The sequence below is a fragment of the Boleophthalmus pectinirostris genome, unplaced genomic scaffold (genome assembly GCF_026225935.1).
Source record: "Boleophthalmus pectinirostris isolate CB_2022bp ecotype Guang Dong unplaced genomic scaffold, ASM2622593v1 HiC_scaffold_7, whole genome shotgun sequence".
Taxonomy (NCBI): domain Eukaryota; kingdom Metazoa; phylum Chordata; class Actinopteri; order Gobiiformes; family Gobiidae; genus Boleophthalmus; species Boleophthalmus pectinirostris.
In genome coordinates this window covers 39,118,092-39,145,588 of record NW_026571473.1, presented here as the reverse complement: position 1 = coordinate 39,145,588, position 27,497 = coordinate 39,118,092, and the positions used below count along the sequence as shown (strand labels likewise).

The window sequence follows — 27,497 nt, the reverse complement described above, 5'->3', positions numbered from 1 at the left end:
CAACTGTTCAACGACTCAGCCTTATATAACAGATAATACTCCCTACAACTGTACAACAACTTACACTAATGTAACAGATAATACTCCCTACAGCTGTACAACAACTCTTTCTGTAACAGATAATACTCCCTACAACTGTTCGACAACTCACCATTATGTAACATATAATACTCCCTACAACTATACGATTACTCGCCCTCATGTTACAGATAATACTCCCTACAACTATACAACAACTCACCCTTATGTAACAGATAATACTCCTTACAGCTGTACAACAACTCTTTATGTAACAGATAATACTCCCTACAACTGTACAATAACTTACACTTATGTTACAGATAATACTCCCTACAACTGTACTGCACTGTTTTCCTATGACCTCTTGTATAAAGCTTTGATTTTTATATTTTATTACATTACTTTAAATTTTATTTTTGATTTTTATATTTTATTACTTATCTTTCTATTTTTTAAAATATGATTTATTACGTATCTTTGTGTTTTTTTTACTTGTACATTTACATTATTTATATTATTATGTTTTATTTGACACGTGTCTCTTGCTCTTTTTTGCTCCTTATTTAGAATTTTTTACCATTTATATTTTTTCGTCTTTGTTATTATTTTTTATTGTGATGTTTGAGCTGCTGTTTCCAAATAATTTCCCTTGTGGATCAATAAATTTTGTCTAAGTCTCATATTTTGGCGTAAAAGCTTCGTTAAAGAGCATTATTTTTGCTGAAACTTCGCGTCCTCACGTGACTCCGCCGTCGCCATGGCAACGCGCCGGTTCCCCATAAGTGACTGACAGTGGGCGTGGCACGTGCGCTGGGAGGAGGGGGGCGTCGTCTCTGATTGGAGCAGAGCGGGCGCGTGAAGGACGTCAGCGTTTATAAATGCGTCTGTTCGTGCGCAATCAGCTGGACTCGCTCGGACCGACGCAAGCGCGCGCACACACACGCACGGGACCAGAACCGGACCACGGGAGGAGACCCAGACCCAGACCCGGACTAAAGCGGGACCAGAGGCGGGTCTAAGCGGCGGAAGGACGAAAGGAGCGGAGACCCAGAGACGCAGAGGACACCGGGGGAGGACGTGTCAAACGGCGCGTGCTTTATCTCGAGCCCAAACAGAAAACAGCTGCTCGGATCGGCGCACGCGGACGGTGAGCGCGTTGGGCTTTTAAAGATAAGATTTTCTTTTTAAACGTGACGCCTTTTTCCTCCACCCTTTTCGCTCAAACTGCAGCTCCACACAGAATAATCGGCCCAGCTATTCATATCTTGTTACTTAAAGCCCCGTTTTATCCCCTGACACAATTAGAATCGGCTATTTCTGTTTTGGACGAGCGTAAACCGCTGCACGTGAGCACGTAACGATCTTTTTACGTCGTTTATTACGCAAAATAAACTCTCGTGAGCTTTAAGTCGCGCTATAATGATGTTTACTCCTCAAAAACAGACCTGCAGTTGTTTTGTTTCATTCAAATATGTGAAATTCTTGGCAAAATGTTGGTAATGTTTGATTAAAAACATGAAAAACATGAAAAAGGTGGCATTAAAGGTAAAATTTCTACCAAAAGACTGCAAAGTATGGGGTGAATTAAGTTAAAAGTAGTAAAAATCTTTGGAAAAATATTTGAAATTCTTTGCAAAATGTTGGCAATATTTGAGTAAAAACATGAAAAATACTCAAAAAGGTGAAATTAAAAGCAAATTTTTTTTACCTCAAATACAACAAAGTATGGGGTCAATTTAGTTAAAAGTAGTTAAAATATGGGAAACTATTTGAAATTCTTGGCAAAATGTTGGTAATATTTAACTAAAAACATGAAAAATACTAAAAAAGATATTTTTTTCTACTTGTAAATTGTTAAAAGTTTGGAAAATATCTGAAATTCTTGGCGATATTCTGTTTCTTCCTCAAAAACAGACCTGAAGTTGTTTTGTTTCATTCAAATATGTGAAATTCTTTTTGTAATGTTTGACTAAAAACATGAAAAACATGAAAAAAGTTACATTAAAGGTAAAATTTCTACCAAAAGGCAGCAAAGTATGCAATTTTGACAAATAATTTTTGGCAAAACTTTGGTAATGTTTGACTACAAACATGAAAAATACTAAAAAAGGTCATGTTAAAAGTCACATTTGCACTTGTAAATTGTTAGAATTTGGTAATGTTTAACTAAAAACATGAAAAATACTGAAAAGGTGACCATTAAAAGTAAAATATCTACCGCAACAACAGCAAAGTATGGGGTCAATTTAGTTAAAAGTAGTTAAAATTTTGGGAAATATGTGAAATTCTTGGCAAAATTTTAGTAATGTTTGACTAAAAACATGAAAAATACAGTAAATGTGTCATTAAAAGTAAAATTTCTACTTTGTTTAATTGTTAAAATTTGTTAAAAGTCGTGAAAATATCTTTAATTCTTGGCGATATCAGGTACATGAGTCTGTTTTTGATTTCCAATTTGATAAAAAATGAAATAACAGAATTGTAATCGAAATAAAATCCACAAATGTTGAATCTTACCGAACATTTGTGGACCCGATCCCCAACCGAGAATTATATTAAACGCTCTGTTCCACCTTGTGATGTCATGATGTGGTGGTTTTCACGTGAACAGCTTCCTTCTCTCCGTGGAGATGCTGCCTGGAATGTTCCACAGTCTGGCATTACACATATTTACCTCTACAGAAACAGCGGGTGATGCTACAGGACCAAGTTACGTGTCAGATCTGTGGAGAGGCGAGCCCAAGAACGAGAGTTTTTAGGTCAATTAAAAACACCACACCCGGATGTTCTCGACGAAACTATAACATCTCCATGGACCCTCCACCAGAAAAGTTACACAGTGCACCTTTAAACGCAGGACTACTACTACTACTACTACTACTACTACTACTACTACTACTACTACTGCTACCACTGCTTTAATGCCATACTGTGGACCATTCCAGGCAAAGTGATATAGTTTCCATGGAGACAAGTAGGTGCAGGTGAGATGTATTTGATTTATTTATTACTTTATTTCTACATTTTATTTTTAATTTTTAATTAATACATTTTTATTTCTACATTATAATTATTTATATTTGTATTTTTATAATTTTTTTTATTTCTACATTTTATTTTATTTATTTTATTTTATTTGTATTTTTATTTAATTTCATTTCTACATTTTATTTTTATATATTTATTTTTTTTTTTTATATTTTTATTAAAATTTTATCTCTACATTTAATTTTATTTTTTTTAAATTATTTTTATTTGTATTTTTATTTAATTTGTATTTCTGCGTTTTATTTTCATTTTTTTGTGTTTTTTGTTTGTAATTTTACGGCTCCTTTTTGCATTTAAATCAGCAAAGATTGGCAATTCCTGGTCTGAAATGATCCAAATGATCCTAGTGAAGGTGTTTAGAGTTTAAAAACACAGTGGAGCACTTCCTGTATTACTGCGTGACATCACAAGGTGGAGCAGAGCGTTTCTAGGAAGAAGAAATCTGTAGGGTTTGTGTGTTAAAACAAAACACAGGCTTTAAAAGTGCGTTGTGTAACTTTTCTGGTGGAGGATCCATCAAAAAAAAAAGTCTTTTCTTGTCCGGAATGTTCCACAGTATGGCTTTAAACCTTTCTATTTTCATGGAGACCAAACCAGACCAAGTTACAGGTCAGATCTGTGGAGAGGCGACCCCGTTGTTTCAATCACAGGTGGTTTTACAGCTCAAAAATACTTAGAAAAACAGACATTCTGACTGTGAGCGGGGTCGCCTCTCCACAGACCTGACCTGTAACTTGGTCTGGTTTAGTCCTGTTTTAGACAGTGTATAGTCCTGTTTTAGTCCTGTTTTAGACCTTGTTTAGACCTTGTTTAGTCCTGTTTTAGACTCTGTTTAGTCCTGGTTTAGTCCTGTTTTAGACCTTGTTTAGTCCTGTTTTAGACCTTGTTTAGTCCTGTTTTAGACCTTGTTTAGTCCTGTTTTAGACCTTGTTTAGTCCTGTTTTAGACCTTGTTTAGTCCTGTTTTAGACTCTGTTTAGTCCTGGTTTAGTCCTGGTTTAGTCCTGGTTTAGTCCTGTTTTAGACAGTGTATAGTCCTGTTTTAGTCCTGTTTTAGACCATGTTTAGTCCTGGTTTAGTCCTGTTTTAGACCGTGTTTAGTCCTGGTTTAGTCCTGTTTTAGACCTTGTTTAGTCCTGGTTTAGTCCTGTTTTAGACCATTGTTTAGTCCTGGTTTAGTCCTGTTTTAGACCTTGTTTAGTCCTGGTTTAGTCCTGTTTTAGACCATGTTTAGTCCTGGTTTAGTCGTGGTTTTAGACCTTGTTTAGTCCTGTTTTAGACCTTGTTTAGTCCTGGTTTGGTCCTGTTTTAGACCATGTTTAGACCATGTTTAGACCATGTTTAGTCCTGGTTTAGTCCTGGTTTAGTCCTGTTTTAGACTGTGTTTAGACCGTGTTTAGTCCTGTTTTAGACCGTGTTTAGTCCTGGTTTAGTCCTGGTTTAGACCTTGTTTAGACCTTGTTTAGTCCTGTTTTAGACCATGTTTAGTCCTGGTTTAGTCCTGTTTTAGACCATGTTTAGTCCTGGTTTAGTCCTGTTTTAGACCGTGTTTAGTCCTGGTTTAGTCCTGTTTTAGACCGTGTTTAGTCCTGGTTTAGTCCTGGTTTAGACCATGTTTAGTCCTGGTTTAGTCCTGTTTTAGAATAAAAAGAAACAGAAAACGCACACCAAGATTCCTGCAGAGGTGCAAATGCAAGGAGCAGCCAGATCAGGTTGAACAAATGCATCGCACACTGGGTTGGCCGATGTCCAAATACTATTTTATTAACAAAATAACGTTTCGGCAAAAAAAGCCTTCATCAGATATTTCTCTTGTCCTGGACCACAGCACACAGCCACTGTGCCCAAACGTTATTTTGTTATAAAATAGTATTTGGACATCGGCCAACCGAGTGTGCGATGCATTATATCACCCTGATTAGTCCTGTTTTAGACCATGTTTAGTCCTGGTTTAGTCCTGTTTTAGACCATGTTTAGTCCTGGTTTAGTCCTGTTTTAGACCATGTTTAGTCCTGGTTTAGTCCTGGTTTAGTCCTGGTTTAGTCCTGTTTTAGACCATGTTTAGTCCTGGTTTAGTCCTGGTTTAGACCTGGTTTAGTCCTGGTTTAGTCCTGGTTTAGTCCTGAGAATCACGAGAATCCGTTTTATTTTCATCGACACATTTCTCAAACGGAAACTGTCTCGTGTTTTTTGGTGCAACACAAAACAATAGAATAAAAATAAGGGCATTACATCAGCGTGAGTCGGTCAAATACAAGAGTTTAAGACTCGACAAACGAAAACGTTCACAAAAACTACGTCAATCGCTTGTGTTTCGTTTGTGTGATTTATGGTTATTAAGATTTTTGCGGTTTTATTTTCGACTGATGACCTCCCGAAAATGTTAAAATGTGCAAAAAATGACAAACTATTACATAAATTCTTTCCGTTTTGAGTAGGAATGTTAAAAATATCGAAATATTGTATCGTTTAATGTGATGATACAGTATCGATTAGGGCTGGTATCATTAAAAAGTTGTCGATACGATACATATCTCGATACATCGGCCATGATACGATATGTTCTTAGATACAGTGAACTTTCGATTCGATACGATATATTTTCAGTGTTGGGGAGTAACAGATTACATGTACCAGAGTAATCAGAGTACAAATGATGAGTAACTGTATTCAGTTACAGTTACTGTTTCAGTGAGTGGGAATTGGATTACAGTTACTTTGTTGAAATAAATGGATTACACAGACGTATTTTTCTGTTTTCACATTTTGGGCTAAATCCCTTTTTTAATCTTTTTTTTTTTTTGGTAATTCCACTCACTGCCGGACACTAAACCAGGACTAAATCAGGATTGAACCAGGACTGAACCCAGGTCTAAACCAGGACTAAAACCAGGTCTAAACTAGATCTAAACCAGGTCTAAACCAGGGCTAAACCACAACTAAACTAGGGCTAAACCAAGACTAAAACCAGGTCTAAATCAGGACTAAACCAGGACTAAAACCAGGTCTAAACCAGGCCTAAAACCATGTCTAAACCAGGTCTAAAACCAGGACTAAAACCAGGTCTAAACTAGATCTAAAACAGGACTAAAACAGGACTAAACCAGGACTAAACCAGGTCTAAACTAGATCTAAAACAGGACTAAAACAGGCTTTAATAGGACAAAACGATGCCGTGTGGATCTCTTCCTCTTCTTCTATCAATAATATTTTTAATTTGGTTTAGTAAAGTCTGGACTTTTTATTTTCTTTTAACAGACAAAACTTCTTATGTTACAATATCCTCGTCTTTGTTTCTCTACAGCAAATCAAGTAATCCAAAGTATTCAGATTACATTACTCACTTTAAGTAATTTAATGGATTATGTTACAAACTACATTTTGGGGTGTGTAATCTGTAATCTGTAGGGGATTACATTTTAAAAGTAAACTTCCCAACACTGTTTATTTTTAATCGATTTGATACGATTCACCAGGTCTGAACCAGGACTAAACCAGGTCTGAACCAGGACTAAACCAGGTCTGAACCAGGACTAAACCAGGACTGAACCAGGTCTGAACCGGGTCTGAACCGGGTCTGAACCGGGTCTGAACTGGGTCTGAACCGGGTCTAAACTGGGTCTAAACTGGGACTAAACCGGGACTAAACCAGGATGAAAATAGGACTAATCCAGGTCTAAACCAGGTCTAAACCAGGTCTGAACCAGGTCTGAGCCAGGATGAAAACAGGTCTAAACCAGGACTAAACCAGGACCAAACCAGGACTGAGATCTAATCAAAAATCAAAGTTTTAGGAAAAACTTTGTATATTTTAACGTGCGTGTATTTTAACGTGTGTGTATTTTAACATGTGTGTATTTTAACGCGTGCGTATTTTAACGCGTGCGTATTTTATCGTGCGCGTATTTAACGTGTGTGTATTTTAACGCGTGCGTATTTTAACGTGTGTATTTTATCGTGCGCGTATTTAACGTGCGTGTATTTTAACGCGCGCGTATTTTAACGTGTGTATTTTAACGCGCGTGTATTTTAACGTGCGTGTATTTTAACGTGTGTATTTTAACGTGTGTGTGTATTTTAACGTGTGTGTTTTAACGTGTGTTTTAACGTGTGTGTTTTATCGTGCGCGTATTTAACGTGCGTGTATTTTAACGTGCGTGTATTTTAACGTGCGTGTATTTTAACGCGTGTATTTTATCGTGCGCGTATTTAACGTGCGTGTGTATTTTAACGTGCGCGTATTTTAACGTGTGTATTTTAACGTGTGTATTTTAACGTGTTTTAACGTGTGTATATTTTAACGTGTGTATTTTAACGTGTGTGTGTGTGTATTTTAACGCGTGTGTATTTTAACGCGTGTGTATTTTAACGTGTGTATTTTAACGTGTGTGTGTATTTTAACGTGTGTATTTTAACGTGTGTGTATTTTAACATGTGTGTATTTTAACGCGTGCGTATTTTAACGCGTGCGTATTTTAACGCGCGTGTATTTTAACGCGCGCGTATTTTAACGTGCGTGTATTTTAACGCGTGCGTATTTTAACGTGTGTGTTTTTAACCTGTGCGTGTATTTTAACGTGTGTATATTTTAACGTGTGTATTTTAACGCGTGCGTATTTTAAACGTGTGTGTGTTTTAACCTGTGCGTGTATTTTAACGTGTGTATATTTTAACGTGTGTATTTTAACGCGCGTGTATTTTAACGCGCGCGTATTTTAACGTCTGTGTATTTTAACGTGTGTGTTTATTAACGCGTGCGTATTTTAACGCGTGCGTATTTTAACGCGTGCGTATTTTAACGCGTGCGTATTTTAACGTGTGTATTTTATCGTGCGCGTATTTAACGTGCGTGTATTTTAACGCGCGCGTATTTTAACGTGTGTATTTTAACGCGTGTGTATTTTAACGTGTGTATTTTAACGTGTGTGTTTTAACGTGCGTGTATTTTAACGTGTGTATATTTTAACGTGTGTGTTTTAACGTGCGTGTATTTTAACGTGTGTGTATTTTAACGCGCGTGTATTTTAACGTGCGTGTGTATTTTAACGTGCATGTATTTTAACGCGTGCGTATTTTAACGTGTGTGTGTTTTAACCTGTGCGTGTATTTTAACGTGTGTGTATTTTAACGTGTGTATTTTAACGCGCGTGTATTTTAACGTGTGTGTATTTTAACGTGCGTGTATTTTAACGTGCGTGTATTTTAACGCGTGTGTATTTTAACGTGTGTGTGTATTTTAACGTGTGTGTATTTTAACGTGTGTATTTTAACGCGTGTGTTTTAACGTGCGTGTATTTTAACGTGTGTGTGTTTTAACCTGTGCGTGTATTTTAACGTGTGTGTATTTTAACGTGTGTATTTTAACGTGTGTATTTTAACGTGTGTGTATTTTAACGTGTGCGTATTTTAACGTGTGTGTATTTTAACGTGTGTGTGTTTTAACCTGTGCGTGTATTTTAACGTGTGTATATTTTAACGTGTGTATTTTAACGTGTGTATTTTAACGCGTGTGTTTTAACGTGCGTGTATATTTTAACGTGTGTGTATTTTAACGCGTGTGTATTTTAACGTGTGTGTATTTTAACGTGTGTGTATTTTAACGTGTGTGTATTTTAACGTGTGTATATTTTAACGTGTGTATTTTAACGCGTGTGTTTTTAACGTGCGTGTATTTTAACCTGTGTGTGTATTTTAACGTGTGTGTATTTTAACGTGTGTGTATTTTAACGTGCGTGTATTTTAACGTGTGTATATATTGTCCGTGTTTTGTGGCAGAGATGGCGTTGAGTTCTATCGTGGAGTTCTCGGTGGAGCTGGACCGGCCCGGGGACGCGGCGTTCACGGGGGGCGAGGTGGTGAGCGGGCGCGTGGTCCTGGAGCTCCGGCGGGACACGCGGGTCCAGGCCCTGAAGGCGCAGGGCCGCGGCGTCGCCACGGCGCACTGGCTCGAGAACAGAGGCATGAACTCCGTCTACAACGACTACACCTCCAAAGTGACCTACTTCAGGAAGAGGCAGCACCTGATCAGAGGTCAGAGGTCACACGAAGGAGGGCGGGGGGGCGGGGGGGGGGGCACAGGTCACATGATTCTGCAGCTTGTTTTTTAAAAGTCCCTGGGTCGTGATGCTAACTGGAGACACTGCTCTGTCTGAGGGTCTGTTAGACTTGAATCGACTTTAGTCAGAAGTTTTTCAGTTACTGTATTTTTCGGTCTATAAGTCGACGTTCAGACTGCAGGGTTTAACGCTCAATTCCAATTTTTTTGTGAAATCCGATGTTTTTTCGAGGTCGTTCACATTTCCAATTAAATGTGACTTGTATGTGACTCCAGTGTGAACATTAAACGATTCAAAAGTGTCCCACATGTGACACTGGAGACACGACGACGTCAACCGCAGCGAGCGTCTCTGTGTTTACAGAAGTTGTCCAAACATGGACGCAGCATCGAGCACCTGGAGATTTTAAAGTTCCTCTCGTACCGGAGCCAGAACATGAACAACTTACTTGTTTTAAGGAGGAGATTGAGAAGGAGAAGGACGAGGTTTTTGGTCGTGGTGTTTTGTGGTGAGTGGTGATGTGCTTCACTTCAGTGACACAGAGTTCATCAATAATTTTTGCCGACTTCAGCGCAGAATAGTGACGTTTGTGTCTTGTTGATAACGTGTAGGTGGATGAATGTGACCTGACCGTTCAGACTGAAGTCACATGTTAAAGATCAGATATGTATCGGTTTCAGGAGCACAGATCCAAGTGTCCTGGGTCACATTTGAAAAAATCTGATCTGTGTGGTTCAGACTGACATTAAAATATCAGATACAGGAACATAGAGGCCAAAAAATTGGATTTGGGTCACTTCAGGTGCAGTGTGAACATGGCCTATGTCTCTGGGTTTGGTCAGGGAACCTTGGGGTCACCCTGGAGGAGCTGGAGGAAGTGTCCGGGGTGAAGGGGCCTCCGTGCCTCAGTAGTTCAGGTGGTAGAGCGTTGGTCCATTGATCTGAAGGTTGGCAGTTCAAATTTAATCGAATGTCCAGCTCTAGTACTGATGTCAAATTTTCTCCAAATTTCAGGCATAAACCTCCACTGCTGAGTCACTCTGACTCAGCAAACTCAAAGAACAAACACATGAACCAAGTGACATAAGCACATTTAACATGATAAAAATGTCTATGCAGATACACGTTCAATTTTAAACCAAATATTAAACATATAACCCAATACAAAATAACATTTTATTTATACATTTATTCAAAATCTAAATAATCATAAAGATTAAAATTAAAAACAGTATTAAAAAAAGTATTAACTTTGCACAAACTTAATGGACTTTTAGTATCACTGACATGATTTAGTGTTTGAAAGTTCAATGGATCCAATAAATAAATTTAAAAAATCTAATAATCTAAAGTTCAGGTAAAAACTAAACTTTAACATCAGTTTTGGTTAGTAATTCTCAACAGTAGTAGTAGTAGTAGTAGTAGTAGTAGTAGTAGTAGTAGTAGTAGTAGTATTTGCTGCAACAGTGTGTAGTAGTAGTTTTTTGTGTTGCATATACTACTACTATAGTTTTACTATAGTAGTATAGTAGTACTGTTACTTTTACAATTGATACAAGTCCTATCACTACTACTACTACTACTACTGCTACTACTACTACTACTACTACTACTACTACTACTACTACTACTACTACTATAGGCTTACTAGACCAGGACTAAAACAGGACTAAACCGGGACTAAACCGGGACTAAACCGGGACTAAACCGGGACTAAACTGGGACTAAACCGGGACTAAACTGGAACTAAACCAGGACTAAACCGGGACTAAACCAGGACACCAGGACAAAAAACAGAACTAAAACAAGAACTAAAAACAGGACTAAATCATGCTGTGTGGACGTGTCTCCTCGTTTAATTTGTTTAAGTAAAGTCTGTGATTTTTTTATTGTCTTTTAGATAAAACATCTTATGTTACGATTTCCTCGTCTTTGTTTCTCTACAGCAAATCAAGTAATCCAAAGTAATCAGATTACATTACTCACTTTAAGTAATTTAATGTATTATGTTACAAACTACATTTTGAGGTATGTAATCTGTAATCTGTAGGGGATTACGTTTTAAAAGTCACCTTCCCAACACTGGGAGCGGAGCACTTCCTGTATCGCCACACGATGACATCACAAGGTGGTGTTTTGCGTTTGTCTGAGAGACGAGGAAAATGGCGTAACACGGGCCCTTTAAATCACCGTTTGTGCCGTGTTTTTGTTTTGAGTACGGAGAGTGAAAGAGCGAGGAGGAAGAGGAGGAAGAGGAGGAGGAAGGGGGGGGGTCTCGGTTTGTAAAACGCCGTGCCCGGTTACCGCGACGACAGAAAAACATCTGGCCCCCCCTCCCCTCTGTGTTGTGCAGCTGGTACCACGTTTCCCCCATTCATCTGATAAAACACAACGACCACAAAGAGCTGCTGGTCTGCGCTCGGAGAATGACCCTTTCATTCTGACAAATTAACTTCTGTTTCAGATGTTTTTGTTGATTTGGAAAAGGAAATTTGTTGTTTACTTTCCGATAATAATAGTAAAAAGTGTTTATGTAATCGGCTGACGAGTAGGGGTGTGGAAAAATATTGAAATATCGATATATCGTTTCATTTAATTTGATGATACAGTGCTGACATTGAGTATTTTTACACTGGAATAAAACAATATCTAGCCAAATTAAAATGACTTAAATGAAGAATATTTTACTTTAATTTGAGTCGATTCAGCTTGACAAATAAAATTATCTGCCAATGGAATAAATGTTTTTCTTAATTCAAGCAACATTTCATTTTGTTTCTTATTTTAGATGCAAAAAGTCTTATTCCACTGCAGATCGTTTTACTCGTCAAGTGAAATTTGCTCAAATCATGATAAAACTTTCTTAATTCAAGTCGTCTTAACTTAACTAGATTTAGTTTTTTTGCAGTCAAAGTGTGTATTACGAAATTATTTAATGTACGAGCTGCAGTTGTGTTGATATTTCCACAGTTTTGAGTAAAAATTGGTGTTTTTCGTATTAACTTTGCACAAACTTAGTGGACTTTTAGTATCACAGACATGATTTAGTGTTTGCTTTTCACAGAACAGTATCGAATCGATTTGAAATATATCGTATTGAATCATATTAAATTGAAAGTGCACGGTATCGAAAAACATATCGTATCGTGGTATGTATTATATTGGCAACTTCTTAATGAATCACAGCCCTATTGACGAGTGGAAGTGTGCAAAAATATCAAACTATCGATATATCGTTTTGATAAATGTAATGATACAGCATCGATATCGTGGGCTGCTGTTTCGATATATCACCAAGAGTATTTTTTGGTTTAATTTACTAAATTATTTTGTTACAGCTACAGTTTTGTTGTTTGTTTAGATCAGGGGTGTCAAACTCATTTTGGTCCGGGGGCCGTATCCAACCGACTTTGATTCCAAAGGGGCTGGATCAGAAAACAGAAAATATTTACCCCAAAAATAACAATAAGTTCTAATATTTGTGCAGAGAAACACAAATCTATTATCTTTTTTAATTGATGAACTCTTTCTTTTACAAAATATTATAATATTAACCTGAAACTTTAAGAAAAATACAATTTCAACACAATGTTTTAACATGAACTTGTTTTACATTAACTTGTGTAAATAGGAATAAGTACATTTTTCTTAGAAAATCCTGCACTCGGCTCCACTTTTCTCATGTTGGACATTTTTCTGATGAGGGTGTCACGGTCAACAGTCAAAACGATCGTCCTTTAAGAGCGTTTGGAAAGAGACAAGTCTTCATTTGTGCTGCTCTGGTGGGAGGGGCCACGTACAGAGACGCTGGAGACGCTGCTGTGCTCAGAAAATTAACAATATTTTAATAAAAACAGAATCAAAATATTTTAGTAGAAAATCAGCTGAGGGCCAGATTAAAGGTCTTGGAGGGCCGGATCTGGCCCCCGGGCCGTATGTTTGACACCTGTGGTTTAAAGAAAGGAAACTCGTTTATGTGATACATTCGACATTTTCACTGTTTTGATGATTAAAATGTTTGTGTTTCAAATGAACTTTGCACAAGAAGTGGTTTAACAAAGACTTTTAGTATCACAGACATGATTTAACCTTTATTTTTTATTGAATCGTATCGAAAAAATAAAAAAATATGTCGTATCAAACCGAAAGCGCTTCGTATCGATATGTATCGTATCGGAAACTTCAAATTTTAGTTTAACGTAGGGATGTAACAGTATCATAATATCTCTTAATTTCTTTCATAATACAAATTGGAATTGGGCTGGAACGGAGCAAAGGATCATGGTCTATGTAGTTCTCTCTAAGTCTCTTGGGTCGTTGGGTGAATTTAAGAAAAGCAAAGTACTTCTGAAATACTGTTTTGTGAAGAGTCCAGACCCGGCACAGAGACGTGTGACCTCACCCGCTCGTCTCCGTGGATACGCATTTAATTTAATGCCATACTGTGGGACATTATAGTCACAGAAGTATCAAGCGCCTGAAAAGCAGCTTTAATATTACTGTAAAGTTCATTTTAAAAGTTTTTATGAAAAGTTAGAGGCCGAGTATGTGTTGATGTGTACTTTTTCACTATCAATGCATTGTCAAAATACTGTCAATATTACTACTACTACTGTTACTACTACTAGTATTACTACTACTACTACTACTACTGACTACTACTACTATTACTACTTACTACCTAAGACTACTACTATCTACTTACTACTACTACTAGTATTACTACTACTACTACTACTACTGACTACTACTACTATTACTACTTACTACCTAAGACTACTACTATCTACTTACTACTACTTCTTACTACTACTACTACTTACTTGTGCTACCTACTTCTACTTACTACTTACTACTACTACTACTACTGCTACTACTACTATTATTAGCTACTACTACTACCTCATCTATTATCTACTTCTACCACTACTGCTATCTACTACTATCTACTTACTACTACTTTCTACTTACTACTACTACTAACTACTACTATTACTACTTATTACTTTAGACTACTAATATCTACTTACTACTACTTCTACCTACTTACTACTTACTACTACTACTACTGCTACTTCTTACTACTACTACTACTATTACTACTACTACTGCTACTTCTTACTACTATTTACTAGTGTTACCTACTTACTACTACTACTACTACTACTATTATTATTAGCTACTACTACCTCTTCTATTATCTACTACTACCACTACTACTATCTACTTACTACTACTTTCTACTTACTACTACTACTAACTACTTATTACTTTAGACTACTAATATCTACTTACTACTACTTCTTACTACTACTACCCTACTTACTACTACTACTACTATTATTATTAGCTACTACTACCTCTTCTATTATCTACTACTACTACTACTTACTACTACTATTACTACTTATTACTTTAGACTACTAATATCTACTTACTACTACTTCTACCTACTTACTACTACTACCTACTTACTACTACTACTATTACTACTACTGCTACTTTTTACTACTATTACTACTACTACTGCTACTTTTTACTACTATTACTACTACTACTGCTACTTTTTACTACTATTACTACTACTACTGCTACTTCTTACTACTATTACTATTTACTGGTGCTACCTACTTCTACAACTACTTCTACAACTACTACTACTACCTACTTACTACTACTACTACTACCTCTTCTATTATCTACTACTACCACTACTGCTATCTACTACTATCTACTTACTAGGACCTACTACTACTACTACTACTACTTACTTCTTCTATTATCTACTACTACTACTATGTACTATCTACTACTACCTCTTCTACTATCTACTTACTACTTCTACTATTACTATTATCTATATCCTACATAAACTGTGAGTGTAAAGTTTGAGACAAAAGTCCAGCGTGTCGTTTCTGTCCTTGTGTCTGTCAAAAGTCAAAAGTCAAAAGTAGAATAATAATCTTGAGCTTCTGATGTGAAACTGAAACTCTGTGAACAGGAAACTGCTCAAACAAATCAGTTTTATTTCGACTTTTACTGACCCGCGAACAGGAAATGTGCTCGTTTTAAATGCCTGCTGTTCTCACACGTGTAACGCAGCTGCCACTCCACAGATCCGGCTCGCTTTAAACTTTAAACTCCAATCTCCAGTCTTTTTTCTTCTTTGTTTTTTATTCTGTTCCATAGATCATGTTCAGTAATAACAGACAATAAGTGTGTATGTAAATAAACAATAAATTAAAAAAAAGGAAAATAAAGGACGACAAACCCTAAATAAATACACAAATACTACTATTACTACTACTGCTACACGTCACCAGCAGGGGGCACTGTCCTCCTGAGGAATACACAAACAGGAGAGTACTGAAGTGTATTGAAGTACTGAGGGGGCAGAAGTACTGAAACCTCCTGAGGAAATAGAAACAGAATCATAAAGACAATTTAAAGAACAAAAACACACATTTACATACTTAATGTAGTAGTAATAGTAGTAGTAGTAATACCAGTAGTAGGAGTAGGAGTAGTGGTGGCAGTAGTGGTAGTAGAAGTGTAGCACAAGTAAGTAAGTAAGTAAGTAGTAGTAGTAGGAGTAGTATCAGTTGTAAAAGTAATAGATTCTAAAGTAAAAATATAGGAGTAGTATTTGCTGCGACAGTAAAAAAGTAGTAGTAGTAGTAGTAGTAGTAGTAGTAGTAGTAGTAGTAAGTAGTAGTAGTAGTAGTAGTAGTAGTAGTAGTAGTAGTAGTAGTAGTAGTAGTAGTAGTATTTGCAACAGTAAAACTACTACTACAGTATTTGCAAATACTGCTACTATAGATTTAATTTAGAATCTACTGGTACTTTTACAACTGATACAAGTACTACTACTACTGCTACTGGTACTGCTACTGATACTACTATCTACTACTACTATCTACATCTACTTACTACTACTACTCCTATTATTACTACTACTACTACTCCTACTACTGGTACTAGTACTTACTACTACTACTACTTCTACTACTTCTACTACTACTACTTACTACGACTGCTACTGCTACTGCTACTGCTACTACTACTACTACTGATATTATTACTACTTGAGTTGTGTACCATTGCTATTACTACCAACCCTTACAACTAACTAATCAATCAACTATTATGACTACTACTACTACTACTAATATTACTATCTACTTACCCTACTACTGCCACTACTACTACTACTGTTAGTACTACTACTACTACTCCTACTACTACTACTTCTCTACTACTACGACTACTACTACTACTACTACTACTACTACTACTACTACTTCTCTACTACTACTACTACTTCTCTACTACTACTACTACTACTACTACTACTTCTTGTTAAACGTGTTCCAGTAGGACATGTAGTAAAGTTATTTTAGGCGTCGCTGCGTTTCATGTGACGTCTCAGATTCTATAGAGCAATAATATTTAAACCAGACGGGTCAGCCAGGAGTAATATAACTAAAGCTGCACTCTGGAACTTTCCGGTACAGGGTCACCTGCTTGTTTCTATGGAAATGTTTCTGCTCTGCATGAAATGTTCCACAGTATGACATTAAACAGCTCTACTTTACCATTTAGGGTCTTTTATTTTATTTATTTTACTTAATTGTTGCTATTTTATGATTTTTATCGTTTTGCTTTTATTTGATTTTACAGATTTGATTATTTTAGGGCTTGTATGATCAAATTTTAGCAGTTTATCTTTTTGTTGTCTTGATCTCGGTTCTTCAAAAACTTTGTACTTCGTCCCCCCAAATTTTGCCTAGAATTTCAAATATTTTCACAATTTTTAACCTTTTGAAACTGAAAATATATTTTGTTCTTAACTTGTTCTCAAAGTTCTTCTAAAACTTTGACTCTAAACATGCAAAGTATAAAAATTACCTATATTTTACCTAGAATTTCAGATATTTTCCAAAATTATCACTACTTTTAATTAAGTTGAACCCATGTTTTGCTCTTTGCAGTAAGATTTTTACTTTTAATGTCACCTTTTGAGTATTTTTCATGGTTTTGGTCAAACATTACCAACAATTTGCATAGAATTTCAGATATTTTACAAAATTGTCACTACTTTTAAATAAATTGAACCTGTACTTTGCTCTCTTTGGCATAGAATTTTTACTTTTAATGTCACATTTTCAGTATTTTTCATGTTTTTAGTCAAATATTACCAAAGTTTTGCATGGAATTTGATACATTTTCCCAAATTTTAACCTCTTGAGAGTGAAAACGTGTTTCTCAAAGTTCTTCTAAAACTTTGACTTTAAACATGCAAAATAAACCTAAATTTTACTGAGAATTTCACATATTTTCCAAAACTGTCATTACTTTTAATTATATTTAAACCTCTCTTTGGTGTAGAATTCGTATCTTCTAAAACCTTAAAACATGCAAAGTATAAATATTACCCAAATTTTACCTAGAATTTCAGATATTTTTTATTTATTTATTTTTAATAAAGTAGAATTTTTACTTTTAATGACACATTTTCAGTATTTTTCAAGTTTTTAGTTCAACTTTATCAAAACTTTGCCTAGAATTTCAAATATTTTCCAAAACTATAACTACTTTTAATCAAATTGAACCCAGACTTTGCTCTCTTTGGGGTACAAATTTTACTTTTAATGTCACATTTTCGGCATTTTTCATGTTTTTAGTCAAACATTACCAACGGTTTGTTCAAAATTTTTTAAAATATCTGAAATTCTAAGCAAATTTTCCCATTTTTGAACTGTGCAGCACTTTGGAAACTGCTTTATTTGTAAAATGTGTGGATTTGGAAAAGTGAATTTGGATTTGAAAGCGATAACATCACCATGGAGAAAAGCATTTGACCAGAAAAGTTCCACAGTGCAGCTTTAATACCGATGGTGTTAGGTAAATATAGTCGTGTGTAAAATCAGTCTGGGCTCTGGGAGAATGTCATCATCACTTTCTAGAATCACGCTGCCACTCATTTAAATGCCCCAGTTTTTATTTTTAAAAGTGCCGTCTCGTCACGTCAGAGTCAGAGTCTGCTTTTTTTTTTTTTTTTTTTTTTTTTTTTTTTTTCCTGAGTGAGCGCTGCGCCTGCGTGTGTCCAGGAGGGGGCGCTGTGCAACCAGACACCGACCCCCAACCGAACAAAATCAGTAAACAAGTTTGTTTTGAGCGGCTCCAGTTTCAGCGTCTCCCGGTGAATGAAGTTTCTCAGAATTTGGGGCAGAACGAAAAATTCCTGAAAAGTTGGATTCTTCTGGAGCAGATTTGTGAACGTAAACGACCACATTTCTGTTCCCGTTTTTTTTCTCAGAAGCCTCGTATTGACTGAAACTTTTGTTATTTTTGTCAGTTTTTGGGCAAAAAAGTTACACATTATGGCTTTAAGTTGGGGAATTCTTTCCAACTAGGCCTTCTGTGAAATGACTCATACACTCTCAAATTTTCAAACAATTTCAGATGTTAAAAAAAAAAAAATCCCAAATATTTTAATCTGCACAGAATTTGAACTGAAAATCACTTTGTTTTTTCTCAATATTTTTGTTTTTCTGAAACTGTAGGCTGTTTGTTTTGTTTGGTTTGGTTTAAGTCCAACATTCCTAAAAGATTTTCCCCAGAATTTCAAGGTTTTTCCAAATTTTAAGCTTATAAAATCAAAGCTATAGTTTGGTCTTTTTAGCTGGAAATGTTACTTTTACTACTTGTTATTTTTCAGTATTTTCTGTTGTTCTCAAAGTTCTTCAAAAACTTTATACTTTGCACGTTTTTAGTCAAACATTACCACCAAAATTTTGTCTAGAATTTCAGATATTTTCCCAAATTTTGTAACGTTTTGAAATGGAGAGCGAAATACGTCTTCAAAGTTCTTCTAAAACTTTGATTTAAAACACGCAAAGTGCAAATATTACCCAAATTTTGCCTAGAATTTCACATATTTTCCAAAATTGTAACAAATTTTAACTAAACTGAACCCATATTTTGCTCTTTGCAGTAGAATTTTAACTTTCAATGTCACCTTTTTAGTATTTTCTGTTGTTCTCAAAGGTCTTCAAAAAACTTTGCACGTTTTTAGTCGAACATTAACACCAAAATTTTGTCTAGAATTTCAAATATGTTTCAAAATTTTCATTTTTTGAAACTGAAGATGTATTTTGTTCTTAACTTGCTCTCAAAGTTCTTCGAAAACTTTGATTTAAAACATGCAAAGTATAAATATTACCAAAATCTTTCGAAGAATTTCAGTTATTTTCCAAAATCGTCACAAATTTTCACCAAATTGAACCCATATTTTGCTGTCTTTGGGGTAGAAATTTAACTTTTAATGTCACCTTTTTAGTATTTTCTGTTGTTCTCAAAGTTCTTCAAAAACGTTACACTTTGCACATTTTTACTCAAACATTACCCCCAAAATTTTGCCTATAATTTGGAATATTTTCACAAATTTTTACTTTTTGAGACCGAAGATGTATTTTGTTCTACACTTGTTCTCAAAATTCTTCTAAAACTTTGACTCAAAACACGCAAAGTGCAAATATGATCAAAATTTTGTCTAGAATTTCAAATATTTTCAAAAATTTTAACTAATTTTCACCAAATTTAACCCATACTTTGCTCTCTTTGGGGTAGAAATTTTACTTTTAATGTCACCTTTTTAGTATTTTCTGTCTTTCTAAAGTTCTTCAGAAACGTTAAACTTTGCACGTTTTAATTCAAACTTTACCCCCAAAACTTTGCCTATAATTTGAAATATTTTGCAGAGTTTTAACCCTGAAATAGAAGCGACTCTTCCCTCGTACCCGTGTCTGATTGCAAACCGTCCTGTTCTCGTTTTCAGATCTCCTTACATTGTTTTTTTGCACGTTTTGCACACACACACACACCTATAGTTTGGCCTTGAGGAAAAGTACCGCGAGCGCCCCTTAAACTTTTCCTCAGTAAACACGGCGCTGGGCTCTGGTCCGCAGCCGCCGCCGCCTGCGACTGCTCTGGGCATGCTCAGTCGCGCTGTTTTTCCTCGAGGAACCTGGAACTATCAATCACCCCGGACTTGTTTTGCTCCTTCGCCTCCACACCCAAGTCTGCCGTGTTTATGGAGACGCGTTCAGGGACGCTCCGGAAATCTCCAACCCGACACACTCTCTTGTTGCTGTTCATTTAAAGGGCCCACGTTTCCTCAAAGTTCTTCTAAAACTTTAGACTTTTGCATGTTTTTAGACAAATACTACCTTGACTTTTTCAGATGTTTTCCAAAATTTTAACCCATACGAATCATAATTTTACTTTTAATGTCAGATTTTCAGGATTTTCTTTTGTTCTCGAAGTTCTTCACAAACTTTTATACTTGTTTTTAACCCAAAATGATCAAAATTTTGAATAGAATTTCAAATATTTTCCAAAATGTCAACTTATTTTCATCACATTGAACCCATACGTTTAATTTTGATGTAGAAATTAAACTTTTTAATGTCAGCGTTTTCGTATTTTCTTTAGTTCTTCACAAACTTTATTACTTCTAACTTCACTTATAACTTGTTTTAAGTCAAATGCTAGAAAAATTTTGCCTAGAATTTCAAATATTTTCTGAAATTGTAACAAAATCTCAATATCATGTAGCTGTTCAACAAATCTGGAGTTAAAGTTTAACGTGTTCTCAAAGCTAAAACTTTATACTTTGCATGTTTTTAACCAAATATGTTCAAAATTTTGCTTAGAATTTTGAATATTTTCAAAAATTTTAACTAGTTTTCACCAAATTTAACCTATACGTTTCTCTTTTGAGTAGAAATTTTACTTTTAATGTCAGCTTTTCCGTATTTCTTCTTTTGTTCTCAAAGTTCTTCACAAACTTTTTACTTGCTTTTAACCCAAACATGACAAAAATTTTGCCTAGAATTTCAAATATTTTCCAAAATCGTAACCAATTTTCACAAAATTTAACCCATAATTTTACTTACTTGCAACAAATTCCACCTGACCTGGTTCACTGTAGCTACTTCACGCCAAAAGTCTAATCTGGAACTTGGATTTATGAAACCAAAAATGATAAGATTCAACATTTTTGGATTTTATTTCAATTACAATTAGGTTTTTTCATTTTATGTTGTGTTGGAAATCAAAATAGCGTTTACCCAAAGACTCGTGTACCTGAAATTGTCTAGAATTTCAGATATTTTCCAAAAAATTAACACATTTTAGAGTAGAAATTGTACTTTTACTGACAGCTTTTCAGTATTTTTCATGTTTTTACTTAAACATTACTAAAATTTTGTAGAGAATTTTAAATATTTTCCAGAATTTTTACTAAATTGACCCCATATTTTGCTGTCTTTGGGGTAGAAATTTGACTTTTAATGTCAGCTTTTTAGTATTTTTGATGTTTTTAATCAAACATTACCAATATTTTGCTGAGAATTTTCAAATATTTTCCAAAATTGTAACTACTTTTAACTAAATTGATCCCATATTTTTGCTGTTTTTTTGGGTAGAAATTTGACTTTTAATGTCACATTTTTAGTATTTTTCGTGTTTTTAATCAAACATTACCAATATTTTGCCTAGAATGTCACATATTTTAATAAAACAAAACAACTCCAGGTTTGTTTTTGAGGAGAAAACAACATGATAACACGATTTAAAGCTCACGAGAGTCAGTTTCGTGTAGTATTGGACCTTTAAAATCCTTATAACTAAGACTCCACCTGCCGATTAATCGGAAAAAAAAACACAGCTCGATATCGATCCGTGCAGACGAGCCTGATGCTTTTGCACATTTCCTCAGAGTTGTGGAGTTGTTGTGCAAACACAACTGAGTCACTTTTAGCTGGAAGTTTAGCTGTAAATATGAAAGTAGGTTAGTCCCAGACCTGATCCAGACCTGATCCAGACCCAGACCTGATCCAGACCCAGACCTGATCCAGACCCAGACCTGGCCCAGACCTGACCCAGGCTTTGCCCAGACTTGTCCTGCCCGTGTTATTGTTTTTGAAAAAGGTGCTGAGTCTTTATGTAACCGAGAGACGAAGTTAAAACAGAAAGGAAAAGGAAACGTGCTGAGGTTTTTAACGAGACGATGAGTTTAGTTCCTGGAACAGAAAAAGATTTACCGGAACCACATGATCAGCCCATTGTTCACATTTTTATATCGACTTTAACAGATTGTTCCTTTTTGTAAAGTGGTTCTAAAAAGTTTTAAAAGTATAAGGCAGAGCTAGAATTCTGGTTTAGACCTGGTTTAGACCTGGTTTAGTCCTGGTTTAGTCCTGGTTTAGTCCTGGTTTAGTCCTGGTTTAGTCCTGGTTTAGACCTGGTTTAGACCTGGTTTAGTCCTGGGATAGTACTATATAAGTCCTTGTTTAATTCTGATTTAGACCTGGTTTAGTCCTGGTTGAGATCTGGTTTAGCCCTTGTTTTACCTTGATTTAGAACTGGTTTAGACCGGGTTTTGTTCTGGGTTAGTACTAGTTGAATCCTGGCTTAGACCTGCTTTAGTCCTGGTTTTATTCTGGTTTTATTTTGGTTTTATTTTGGTTTTATTCTGGTTTAGTCCTGGTTTAGTCCTGGTTTAGACCTGCTTTAGACCTGCTTTAGACCTGGTTTAATTCTGATTTAGACCTGGTTTAGTCCAACTAGCACTAACCCAGAACAAACCAGGTCTACACCAGGAATGAACTAGGACTGAACCAGGACTAAAAAAGCAACCAGGAACTCTGTGTACTAGATCAAAACTTGGTCTAAACTGGGTCTAAAATAGGACTTTACAATAAACTAGGTCTAAACCAGTTCTGGACCAGGACTAAACTAGGTCATAGACTACACCTGGACGTAAAACTGGACCTAAATTCTAGGTCTTCAAAACAGTTATTACGAAATGGGTCTTGGGACTCATAAAAGGTCTAAACAAAAAAAGAAAAGTCCTTGTTATAGACCTACTTTAGACCTGGTTTAGTTCTTGTTATAGTCCTACTTTAGACCTGGTTTAGTTCTTGTTATAGTCCTACTTAAGACCTGGTTTTGCACTTTAGTCCTGCTTTACTACTTTATATCTGGGTTAGACCTGGTTTAGTTCTGGTTTAGTCTTTGTTTAGATGCAGTGGGGTTGATTATGAATTGTCTCTGAATAGTTTTGAGTCATTTGGACCTGGTTAGACCTGGTTTAGTTCTGGTTTAGTCCTTGTTTAGATGCAGTGGGGTTGATTATGAATTGTCTCTGAATAGTTTTGAGTCATTTGGACCTGGTTAGACCTGGTTTAGTTCTGGTTTAGTCCTTGTTTGGATGCACTTAAATGAGCTAAAGTCTGTGTGAGAAGAAAAGTTTTCGTTAATTTCTCATTTAGACCGAGTTTAGTCCTGGTTTAGACCTGGTTTAGACCTGCACAAAATCCCTAGCTGTTTTTTTTATTTGTGTATTTTGTGATTTTTAAAGTTGCCAAATAACGAACCAAAACAAACCAAACCTCAGCCTGGATCCCGCCTGGACGACTGAGCGATTACACAAACTCAAAAGTTATGAATGAAATCTTAGAATCGACCTGATTTTCAAGTGTTGACTCGCGTTACAAAACCGCGCAGTCAGGACGTTGCTTAAGACTTTTAAAACACGGGAGGGCATCTGGTTTAATGGCACAGGGAGACCAGGTTTAAGAATAAAAAACACTGGGACGTCCCGGGTTTCGTTTGGTAATTATAAAATTGTGAAGTCGTAATTAAGGAGAATTTTTAATCGCTCTGCACTAAAGTGAGTCGGTTTAGTCACATTTTCTTTGTGTTTTGGTCGTTTTCTTCAGTTGTTTTTATTTGGATTTTAGCAAATTTATTTTTTTAAACAATTAAAACTATTTGGCAGAGCAATAATCCTGCTTTAGACCTGGTGTAGACCTTGATATAGTCCTACTTTAGACCTGGTTTAGTTCTTGTTATAATTCTATTTTAGACCTATTTTAAACCTGGTTTAGACCTTGTTATAGTCCTATTTTAGACCTGGTTTAGTCTTACTTTAGACCTAGTTTAGTCCTACTTTAGACCTTGTTATAGTCCTACGTTAGACCTGGTTTAGACCTAGTTTAATTCTTGATATAGTCCTACTTTAGTCCTGGTTTCGTCCTACTTTAGACCTTGTTATAGTCCTATTTTGGACCTACTTTAGTCCTTGTTATAGTCCTACTTTAGACCTGGTTTATTACTACATAAATCTTTGTTTTAATCTTCCTCAATTAACCTTCAGCACACCTGTGTAATCAGACAGGAGTTGTACTTTAGACCAGGTCTAGACCTGGTTTAGACCTGGTCTAGACCTGGTTCTAGACCTGGTTTAGACCTGGTTTAGACCTGGTTTAGTCACAGTTTTGGTTTTGTTTTTTCTCAGTTAAACTTTAACACACTCGTGCACTTTAGTCTTGCTGGTTTAGTCCTTTTATATCTGGGTTAGTCCTGGTTTACTTTATATCTGGGTTAGTCCTGTTTAGTCCTTTATATCTGGGTTAGTCCTGGTTTAGTCTTTTATAGTCCTGGTTTAGTCCTGGTTTAGTCTTTTATATCTGGGTTAGTCCTGGTTTAGTCCTTTATATCTGGGTTAGTCCTGGTTTAGTTCTGGATCAGCTTTTCTGCGTTTTACCAAAACAAATGTCAGTTTGTCTCTTTACTGTTGCCAGGGAGGAAACTGGTCACAAATAGCGACACCTGAGACATTTCTTGCATACAACTTGTACCGGGGACACGGGGCTCTAAACTCGGGACGTTTCTGGCGCGAACAAAGTTTTTTTTAAAAGTTTCCAAGTCCGAGTTGAAATGTTAGAAGCGTTTGCGGCGCGATAAACAGCGGAAAAACCTGCGGGTGGGAGGAGCCGTGAACGCAGCAGCTCCGACGCAGCGCCGAGGCTCCGCGGACTCCCAGGCCGAGCTCGGCCCGCTCCTGCCCCGCTTACATAACCGCCGCGCCCCGCCCACCGTCCCGCAGCCTCCAAAAAGGGCCTCCCACCTCCGAAAGAGACAAACAACTCTCCCGGAGCGGACAAAGACGCACGGAGGAAACTGAGCGAAAAGCAGAAGACGCGCAGAGACGCATCCCCGGAGCACGCGCGCACAGTTTGCACTTTCAACAACAATAAAACCAAAAAAGCTCCGGAGTGTCGCTTTAAAAGATGATTTTCGACAGGCTGCGGAAGTTTGACGTGCTCTTCGACTCCCCGGAGCTGGACTGTCCCCCCGTGTTCAGCAGCGGGGATGTGGTGTCCGGTCGCGTGCTCGTGGAGCTCGCGGGGGAGACGCGCGTGGAGTCGCTGAAGCTGCACGCGGAGGGTTTCGCCAAAGTCCACTGGACCGAGTCCCGGTCCGCCGGCTCCAGCACCGCGTACACCCAGAACTACAGCGACGAGGTGGAGTATCTGAACCGCAGAGAGGCGCTGCTGCAGGCAGGTCAGTCCCCGGAGGAGGAGAGGCGCCCCCCGGGTCCGGGGCCACGGAGCAACAGGCTGGGGGGGAGAGCTACACGGGCGGCTATGGTGGTTTATGGAGCCGTGGGGGTCACATGGAGGTTTTACAGCAGATTTAGGCCTGGTTTAGTCCTTGTTATAGACCTACTATAGTCCTGGTTTGGTCCTTGTTATAGACCTTCTTTAGACCTGGTTTAGTGCTGGTTTAGTCCTTGTTATACACCTACTTTAGACCTGGTTTAGTTCTTCTTATAGACCTACTTTAGACCCAGTTTAGACCCGGTTTAGTCCCGGTTTAGTCCTTGTTATAGACCTACTTTAGACCTTGTTTAGTTCTTCTTATAGACCTACTTGAGACCCGGTTTAGTCCTGGGTTAGTCCTGGTTTAGTCCTTGTTATAGACCTTCTTTAGACCTTCTTTAGACCTGGTTTAGTCCTTGTTATAGACCTTCTTTAGACCTGGTTTAGTCCTTGTTATAGACCTACTTTAGAACTGGTTTAGTCCTGATTTAGTGTTTGATGTAGTCCTCTTTTAGACCTGATTTAGCACTTGTTATAGTCCTGTTATAGTCCTGGTATAGTCCTGGTTTAGTCCTGCCTAAGTCCTGCCTAAGTCCTTGTTTTGGTCAGTTTTGTTTTAGTTTTTTCTCCGTTAACCTTCAACACGCTCGTGCACTCACTCAGGATTTGTACTTTAGTCCTGCTTTAGTACTTTATATCGGGGTTAGTCCTGGTTTAGTTCTGGATTAGTCCTTGTTTAGATGCCGTGGAGCTGATTCTGAATTGTCTCTTTTTTTGTTTAGATCTCATTTGGACCTGGTTTAGTTCTGGTTTAGTCCTTGTTTGGTTGCACTTAAATGAACTGAGAAAAGTTTTGGTTAAGTTCTCGTTTATCCCGAGTTTAGTCCTGGTTTAGATCTGGTTTAGTCTCAAATGAGTTGACCTATCTGATCTATTTTGTCATTTACTTTTGTAATCCTGCATCCGTCTTCTTTTGCACCTCGTTTATTTGCTTTTAAGGTGGTAAATTTGCACAAAAACGCCCCAAATCCTCATCTTAACATTTCACCCGGAGAAGCAAAACAACAACTCCCAACTTGTTTTTCCGCTTTTTTATGCATTTTAATCCGCCCCAAACTTTTGATGAAGACTGTTTTGCAGAAGTTTTAAAGTCCGCAGTCGTTTTGTTTTTCTTTCACTTTGCCTTTTAAACCCCGTGCTGCTTCAGTGTCCTTTTAAACGTGCGGTAAAAGCGGCTTCCTGTCTTTGTGGATGTGTCAAAACAAGCCTTTTGTTTCGAGGAGGCCAATGAAACTGCAGCTGTCTCCGTCTCGGGCTCGGACTCGGAATCTTGGAAGTTTGGGAGTTTTTTTCACGTCTGGAAAAGTCGTGAAAAGAGTTTGAATCGAAACCCTGACGATTCAGAAATGCACGAAAAGTTTCTCGTTTTTTTGTTGTTTTTTTTTGGGGCGAAGAAACGCTTTGACTTATGAGGAAATGTTTTATGAGCCTCCAGTGGGCGTGTGAGTCCTGGTTTAGATCTGCTTAGACCGAGTTTAGACCGGGTTTAGTTCCAATTCAGCACCGGTAAACAAGAGCCAAGGTTAGACCAGTTTTAGTCCTGGTTTAGATCTTGTTTTGTCTTTGTTCAGACCTTTTACAAGTCCCAAGTCCCGTCTCATAATAACTTGTTTTGAAGGCCTAGAACTTAGACCGGTTTTAAGTGCATGACCTAATTTAGTCCTGGTCCAGAACTGGTTTAGATCTAGTTAACAGTAAAGTCCTATTATAGACCCAAGTTTAGACCCACGTTTAGAGCTGGTACACAGAGTTCCTGCTTGTTTTTTTCTTTTTTTTTTTTTTTGAGAGCGCTAACTTTTGCAAATTAGGTTCTGGTTTGGTCCTGGTTTTGTCCTGGTTCAGTCCTGATTTAGTCCCGG

General features: G+C 36.9%; 1 protein-coding gene across 2 annotated transcripts in view; it reads left to right on the top strand.

Moving 5' to 3' along the window:
* The first annotated feature begins 938 nt into the window (after positions 1-938).
* arrdc2 (arrestin domain containing 2) overlaps positions 939-27,497 on the top strand; it is a 38,968-nt gene continuing 12,409 nt past the window's right edge. The window contains exons 1-2 of one of the 2 annotated variants that reach the window (XM_055165178.1): positions 939-1,168; positions 8,844-9,098. In XM_055165178.1, the coding sequence (XP_055021153.1) occupies positions 8,846-9,098 (253 nt within the window). In that variant the 5' untranslated portion in view covers positions 939-1,168; positions 8,844-8,845. Of the gene's footprint in view, positions 1,169-8,843; positions 9,099-25,113; positions 25,541-27,497 lie in introns of those variants that run through there. The other variant, XM_020933248.2, reaches the window with a different exon arrangement.